An 8,962-nucleotide genomic window follows, 5' to 3' on the forward strand; every position below is an offset into this window, starting at 1 on the left:
TTGAGCCGCCAGCCTTCTGGTTAGCAGTCAAGTGCCTTAGGTACTAGGCTACCAGAACTCCTTATGTTATAGTGTATGACAATTGTTATCATTTTAGAAAAGAACATAAAAAAGCAGGAGTTAAAAAGAACTAAACTAATACCTCCAAAAAAAACCATCCATGTGGAAGAGCAAATTCATTTTCAACATGTAAAAAGAATGAAAAGTAGAGGCAATGAAAAGAACCATGTATTCGTAAGGAAGCAAATGTTAAAATGTGAAACCCAAGCTCCGACACATACATAGCTATAAGTAAGAGTCAGATCTAACGTGCATCCTAGAACCAACCAGAGATATATAGATATAATCAAGGCTGTAAAAAAAAACAACAAACTGCCCATTTAGTTGCGTGTGTACCCCTTGCCATAAATTTGAGTCAGCACCAATGACAGCTCTGCAGTCCTCCTATGTGGTGCTGATCAGGTGGTTGCAGAGCTTCAGCTCACAGCAACACAATGCAGCTGAGCAGGCAAGCACAGCCCACAGCCAGAAACGGTTTCCACTCTCCAGAACAAGGCGACCTTTAATCTTAAGTTTCTTGGAGAAATGAGGTGCTGATGTTGAAGACAACACTATGGTAAGCTTTTCTTTAAAATCAGTGAAAGACCGACTTCAGAATTTTTGTTTTTTCTTTTTCTTTCTTTTAAAAGAAAAAGTGAACGTTAGGATTGAATATGTATTCAATAGCAAGTGCATGCACCAGAAATTTGCTGCAGTGTCAGTTGAGGGATTTCTTTTTTCATATTCATTCACTTTGTAGATATGCATATTGTTTTTCTTTAGAAACAGTACTGAAATACACAGGAAAACATCATTTTGTAAAATGTGAGGTTTAAAGGCATGGTGTTGGTCTGGGCTTTTCAAATACCTTAAAATGTTTTACAAGGATATATTTATCCTAAAAAGATGAAATTTTAAACTACTGCTTTAATGGCTAAATAAAATTTCATCCTACACACACTGTTGTATTACTGCAGATTAAAAAAGAAAAAGAAAAAAAACAAACCCAGACATGACAGCCATTTTTTCCCATCTAAGAAAAGACATTATTAGGAATAGTAACAGCTTAAGAATTCAACTTTTTATTTGCAAAGAATGTCATTTTATAATATTAAAGCTCTGGGAAGACAAATAAGAAGACCACGGTATTAAAAACAAAAAGGGGGGTGGCAAGAGGGTGAACTGCAGAAGAGCAGGGGGAAGAGAGTCTCTCTCTACCACATAGCCCCAATTGAAGGATTAAGCATTTGGACTATAAATGAAGGGGAGCTTTGTTAGTTTAATCACTGGAACAATTATAAAAGGACTCAACAACAAACGAGGTTTATTGAAAATTTTGCCTAATGCTAATTGACCCATGCAGATGCCTAAACTGTATTTGCATATTAAAAGAAGGGTGTATCTGTTTATTTCCAGGCTTTGATGGAATATCAGATATTGAAAATGTCTCCCTGCCTGTTCATCCTTCTGTCTCTTACACCTGGTATTTTATGCATTTGTCCTCTCCAATGTATATGCACAGAGAGGCACAGGCATGTGGACTGTTCAGGCAGAAACTTGACTACATTACCATCTGGACTGCAAGAGAATATTATACATTTAAATCTGTCTTATAACCATTTTACTGATCTGCATAACCAGTTAACCCAATACACCAACCTGAGGACCCTGGACATTTCAAACAACAGGCTGGAAAGTCTGCCTGCTCAGTTACCCCGGTCACTCTGGAACATGTCTGCTGCTAACAACAACATTAAACTTCTTGACAAATCTGATACTGCGTATCAGTGGAACCTTAAATATCTGGATGTGTCTAAGAATATGCTGGAAAAGGTTGTCCTCATTAAAAATACACTAAGAAGTCTTGAGGTTCTCAATCTCAGTAGTAACAAACTTTGGACAGTTCCAACCAACATGCCCTCCAAACTACATATTGTGGACTTGTCTAACAATTCCTTGACACAAATCCTTCCAGGAACATTAATAAACCTAATAAATCTTACACATCTTTACCTGCACAACAATAAGTTCACATTCATTCCAGATGAAGCTTTTGATCAACTCTTGCAGTTGCAAGAGATAACCCTTTACAATAATAGGTGGTCATGTGACCACAAACAAAATATTACTTACTTATTAAAGTGGATAATGGAAACAAAAGTCCATGTGATAGGGACTCCTTGTTCTAACCAAATATCATCTCTGAAGGAACAAAGTATATATCCCACACCTTCTGGAGTTACTTCAAGCTTGTTCACTGTCAGTGGGATGCAGACAGTGGACACCATTAACTCTCTGAGTATGGTAACTCAACCTAAAGTGACCAAAATACCCAAGCAGTATCGAACAAAAGAGACGACGTTTGGTGCCACCCTAAGCAAAGACACGGCCTTTGCTGGCACTGATAAGGCTTTGGTGCCCTACCCAGAGGTCACATCCACAGAAACGGTCAAATCACACGAAGCAGCGGCGGCAACCCTAACTATTCGCCTCCAGGAAGGAACGGCTACAAACACAGGCCTCACTAGCTCAGCAAAGTCGTCCCCGACACCCATGACCCTAAGCATCACTAGCGGCATGCCAAATAATTTCTCAGATATGCCTCAACAAAGCACAACCCTTACCTTACGGAGGGAAGAGACAACCACAAACATAAAGACTCGCTTACTTTCTGTGGCAAGTGTTTGGAAAGTAAATAGTTCATTTCTCTTAATGCTCAATGCTGTGGTCATGCTGGCTGTCTGAGGGTCTGCATTTTCTCAAATTAATGAAAGAACTCCTCCCTGATGTATAGTTGGGCAAATATGTCCCTATCTAACCAGTGATTCAAGCTGTATTAAGTATTCAAGAAAGCCAGTCTTATATTTCTGATTCTGATATAAATGAAGTAACTTGTCTTAAATAAAAGAAGTGCACAATGTCTTGGTACTTGCTGCTATTTTACTGTCTTAAGTAAAACTAATGAATTTTTTTTAAATGACATGCTTTCTTTTTAAGGCTTCAATTTAATGCACAAAATATAAAGCATCTAAACTTTATTATGTATTTTATGTATGTTTACACTGTCACATCTGGGAATAAAAATAAAAGGTCTATGCTCATAACCGTGTCATTTGACTTTCTAGTTATACCAATTTAACCTACCTAGTAAAATCAAAATGACCTAATCATTTTTGTTGTAAAGTTACTTGGTAAAAAGTCTTTGAGATGATGTTGGAGGCATCCAAGGATACTCCCACTAAAGTAAAATTGTGGTTGCCATCCCATGAATGGTTATGCCACATCATTATTTTACACACAAGCCATAATTGTTTTAAATCTAAATGATGTCCTGCTTCTGAGGAACTCTTGGCTACTTTACAGATTATATAATGGACAAAAGCTCTTCAAAAAGCCAGAAAGACACTAGGCTTTGCATTTTAATAAGGAAAGTTTAATGGCTTTGTTTTTTGCATTTAAGAAAACATAAGGAAAAGTATTAGTTTAAAGAAACGTAAAAGAGTGATTCTAGTGCATATTTAACAGACAGTATGATAATAGAAAATTTAAGTATTAACAAATTAAAAGCCTATTATGTGCAGAAGAGGGAAACCTATCACTTGTACACTGGCAGCCAGAATGTGACTTATCTAAATGAAAAATAGGCTTAGGATAAAACTGTGGGGTCTAACAAATATGGGCTGGGCAGTACTGAGGAGACAGAGGGGAGAAAAAGGAGAGAGGGGAGGATGGGATTCATTTGGTGCTCTAAGCAGGTGATGAATCCAACACTCAGACAATAGGACCAGGACTGATTAGGACACCCCCAATCAAACTGCACTGGGACTCCAACTACAACACAAATATTAAAAAATACAAAAGGAAGCCACTTTATGAATTAGAGACAACCAAGTACTAACTAAAAGTCAGAAAAAGAAACCTTGAAACAAAGCTAGGTCAAAATGCAAAAAAAAGCATAACGGAAGTGGGTGAAGCCACAAACACAGTATTTAATTGTGAAGCATAAGGAAGAATCTAATTTCAAGCATCCTCAGATTTAGAAAAAGAGTACAGAAAGAAATTTCATCCGCTCCTTCCTAAGAAATTTTGAAATGAAAATAACCTTTCCAGGATTGGGAACATTTCTATTCAGAAAGAGAAAAGTTAATAACCTTCCTACATGCACTTTTTTTTTTCTTTTTCTTTTTAAGGACTAGATTTAAGAAAAAGTTACTATTAAGCTTCAGTAAAATAATTCTTCTCTTACGTTGTTGAGGGCAGTGGCTCTGAAACATTTTACTGCCTTGGAAAGCCTATTTGACTCATAATGGCAGGGAATCTTATGGTTAAGAACAAGGGTAATTTGAAAAAGTCTCCTGGATGATTTTTAAATATATTCTCTTTCCAAATAAGCCAGCTGTTCCCATTCCTTCCCAATCGCTGATCTAGTATGTTCCCCACCCAGAACAGAGGCTAACTGCTTAGATACCCCTACTCGATCACATGCTACTGGTTTACTTTGGAAACTATATATCCTGAGTTCCACAGAGAGTAGGTTTCTTAGAATTAACTGACTTTGAGGGTGTCAAAAATTCAATGCTGTCTTAAAAATTCTAAGGAGAAAATGTCAAGAAAGTAAAATTACTGATCACAGTATTACCAGCACCTATGGATTATGCCAATCCTACTGACATGCCTGCAAAATGCAGGAGGAAAACTCAGTAAATTTTCAAGTACACCGTATGATAACTATGCACACTCAGAAAGAAGCATTATCTAGTCTTAAAGAAATTAGATAATACTTCCTTTTAAAGAAATTGTGTTCTTATCATTATTAATGGAAGAGGGCCCATTTTTGCCATTAAGACAAGTTGCTATTGTTGTTATGTGCTGTCGAGTTGGACCTGACTCATAGCAACCCCTCCCCTGGGTTTCTGAGGTGGTATCACTATGGAAGTAGATTGTCCAACCTTCCTTCCGAGGAGTGGCTAGTGGATCTGAACCACCAGCCTTCTGGTTAGCAGTCAAGTGCCTTAGGTACTATGCTACCAGAGCTCCTGATAGATAGGTGCTGACGACTAACCATTTAAAAATGTTTGTGGAGCCCAGTAATACAGTAGTATACTACTATCTATCAAGTTCATCAGAAATAGCTTAAATACTATGTTATTTAATCAGTGTGTTCTGGTGAATAAAAAAGTACTATGTATTTGGCACATAGTAGGTAAGCCATATTCTTTATCTGTTGTTGTTGAGTGAATGTTTCAGGTATTGTGCAAATGAAAAAAAAAAAGGAAAGAAAGAAAAAAAAGAACTTCTATAATGTGCTTTTTCAAGTAAGACTGGCAATGAATGAACCTGAAGAATTAATGTGACTGCATATGTAATTTAGAATGTCAATGAATTTTAACATTACAGGCAAATAATTTTTTCTTTTCAGAATAATAGTAATCAATAGTTTCTTATGAAGTCCTAGAAGATGGTAGTATTATACACATACCCCTCTCCATCCCTAAGGAAACTTGGTTCTTTTTCACAGGTAGCTTTTGTTTCTTAGCAAACAGGATACTCACCAATCAAGATCCAAGTAAGAGCACAAATAAAAAGCAAATGCAATGAGTGACAGATTAGTGGTTTGGGGACATGCTTTGATATCAGTGGATCTAGGCCGAAATCCTACCTCTGTACTTCTAAGCTGTACATCCCTGGATAGTGCTTTAAGTCACAGTTTTCTCATCTATTAAATAGGCACAGTCAAAATTCCCTCATAGTTGTTTTTCTGAGGATTAAATGACATTATTCACATAAAGCCTTATCATAGTGTCCTGGCCTACCCACATTTCTATATGAGGTAAATGCTGCTGCTGTTAAGCCAAAAAACCAAACCCTCTGCCATCAAGTCTATTCAGACACATAGCAACCCACCCTCTCTGGGTTTCCAAGGCTGTAAATCTTTATGGAAAGAGATTGCCTCATCTTCCAACCACGAGTGGCTGGTAGGTTTGAACAGCTGACCTTCTAGTTAGCAGCCAAATGCTTCATCCACTATGCTACCAGAACTGTTGCTATTCATGTTATACTATTGTATCTGTTCATCTAAACCCAGGGCCATGAACCTGAATTCTCTAGAGTGGAAGACGAGGGAATTAAAGGATGTTTGCTTCAGTCCCTGATGTTCCACCCTCTAGAACTGAGGTTCAGCTATTAGTTTACCAGGGATGTGGAAGAAAATCAGAGAAACACTGGCTTATCACAGCAAAGTGAGATGTCTTCTTTGGCTAAATTAAAGATGCAAATATGTGCTATTCAATAATCTTACAAAAAAGTGCCGTGAAGCAATAGCAAATTCCTTGAACTGACACCAAAAATGTCAGACATAAGTCAATGTAAAATTCTTCCTAGGATTATTCCTTATAAAATACATTTTAAGAACTAGGCAAGATATGGTACCTTATATTTCAAACTACCAGTAAATGATAAACTTAACCGTGAAAATTAAGGTATATTTCTCAAGGATGAACACAATTGCCAATATTTTTTGACATTATTTGGGAAGTTCCATGACAAAAAAGAGAAGTAAGACATATTTACATTTAATCATCATTAATAGACAAAATACTTGTCTATCCCAAAGGATTCTTCAGGAAAACCTTAAGAATAACTAATTTTAAATAACTAACAACAAAATAAATGTGACAAAATCAATGGTTTCCTCATATGCTGGCAACAAATAATTAGAAATTATGGGGGAAAGATACCATCCACACAGCAACAACAACCCAAGTGATACAATTCCAAGAAATAACATTTCCATGAAATGTGCAGAACCAAACAGGGAAAAGTTAAAAAATATTAATGAGAAGTATAAACCAAGACATGATGAAGAATACAAATGAAGGTCTCTCCATTCATTCATTCATTCATTAACTCAATAAATCTTTTCTTAGCACCCGGAATATACCAGTCACAAGGCTAAGTACAGGAGACCTACAGTATAATTTATGGATTAAGCCAACTCATAAACATTCCAATGAGATTCTTTTTAAGACATAATAGAAAATATTGAGATTTGGAAAAATAAACAAGCAAGAATAAAGAAAAAGAGTCATTCTAGCCTTTGTTGAGGAGCTCTGGTAGCATAGTGTCTAAGGCACTTGACTGCTAACCAGAAGGCTGGCGGTTCAAACCCACCAGCCACTCCTCGGAAGGAAGATGGGGCAATCTACTTCCGTAGTGATATTGCCTCGGAAACCCAAGGAGGGCTCGCTATGAGTCGGGTACAACTCCACGGATTATAACAACAACAACAACAAGCCTTTGTTGAGAAGGAAATATATGTACCGTAATAATGAAGACAGAATGGTGGTTGTTGTTGTTAGGTGCAACCGAGTCAGCTCCAACTTATAGTAACCCTAGGTACAACAGAATGAAACACTGGTCTAGCACCATGCTCACAGTCAATGCTGTATCTGAGACCACTGTTGCAGCCACTATGTCCATTCACCTCTTTGAGGATCTTCCTCTTTCTCACTAGCCCTTTACTTTACCAAGCTTGATGTCCTTCTCGAGAGACTGGTTTCTCCTGAAAACATGTTCAAAGTATGTGAGATGAAGTCACGTTATCCTCGCTTTTAAGCAGTATTCTGACTGTACTCTTTTTTTTTTTTTTTTTAAATTGTGAGTTGGGTGAAGATTTACAGAGCAAATTCACTTTCCATTCAGCAATTCACATACACTTTGTCTCATGACATTGACCACAGAGTACCACAATGCAACAGCTCCCCTCCCACTTGCTCCCCATAGTTACCCATTCCCAGTGTCCATCCCTCCATGCACTCTTGCCCCCTGAGCTGTCTCCCTGTGCATACACAGCCCTTCTTTCTCCCATGATTGTTCTCTTCAAGCAGTGTATCTACCTCAGGTAAATGTTTAACTCACATGCCTGTATTTTGTTTGGCTGGAAACCACGGGTGTGGGTTCAATTCCAGACCTGAAGGGCAGCTAGGAATCATAGTCTCAGTGGTTCCACCAGGCTCTATCGGACCAGCAAACCTGGCACCCCCCTTTTTTTTCTCCAAATGATTTTGAGTTTTGTTCCACATTGTTCTCCCTATCTAGGATCTCCTACATAGATCATAGATCCCCTTCCAAGTGGATGACAGTGGTAGCCAGGCACCATCTAGTTTTCTGGTCTCACAGTCGTATAGGTTGCAGATCGGATGGTGTACCAGTTGCTAGGACTAACTGTTTCCATGAATTCTGTTTTTCTTCATTCTTCCTTGCTCTGGACGAGGAGAGAACCATTGTTGCATCTAGATGGCAGTTTGCTAGCTTTTAAGATCCCAGTTGCTACTCGCCAAAGTAGGAGGTGGAACAATGTTTTGTATAGTATGTTATGCCAATTGAGCTTGACGTCCCCTGCAACTATGGTCCCAAGCCCACAGGTTCAACGATTCGGTTCCTCTGGGTAGCTGGCTGTGACCAAGCAGTGACTACAACCTTGCCCCTTGTCAGCTCTGCTATACATCTGGGAATTCTGATCATTCACATAAACTTATAGGACCATTGCCTGCCAACCCTATATATGTTCTTGGATACCCTCCCCTTTTCATAGACATACCTAATCGTTCAGCCTGTCCACCCATCTATCCTCCCATATACCCATGCTAGCCTTCACTGACAATGCAGTACTGTATGTGCAAAAGGGTTCATATTTGTTGTATGTACCTTCCATGTACCTCTTTGTCTTTGTCATCCTCAATGCTGCCATATTGGTCATGCACATTTGGTACATTGCCCTTCTCTTCACATAAATCAATACTTACCTCTATCTATCTAACAGCGTTCCCTCTCTTCCCCTCCCACCCCTGGTAACCAACAAAGAAAATTTCCTTCTATAGATAAACCTTTCCTTAACTTTTACAATAATGGACTAATACAATAT

At 38.2% G+C, this 8,962-nt stretch overlaps 2 protein-coding genes across 2 annotated transcripts in view; one reads left to right on the forward strand and one right to left on the reverse strand.

Moving 5' to 3' along the window:
• Positions 1-8,962, reverse strand: part of NF1 (neurofibromin 1) — a 388,569-nt gene that overhangs the window by 89,125 nt on the left and 290,482 nt on the right. The window lies entirely within an intron of this gene.
• Positions 1,462-2,784, forward strand: OMG (oligodendrocyte myelin glycoprotein). The gene has a single exon (XM_007937342.2). The coding sequence runs from the start codon at positions 1,462-1,464 to the stop codon at positions 2,782-2,784; it is 1,323 nt and encodes a 440-aa protein (XP_007935533.2).

Source organism: Orycteropus afer, unplaced genomic scaffold (genome assembly GCF_000298275.1).
Source record: "Orycteropus afer afer isolate SDZICR_OR568_19922 unplaced genomic scaffold, OryAfe1.0 scaffold00042, whole genome shotgun sequence".
Taxonomy (NCBI): domain Eukaryota; kingdom Metazoa; phylum Chordata; class Mammalia; order Tubulidentata; family Orycteropodidae; genus Orycteropus; species Orycteropus afer.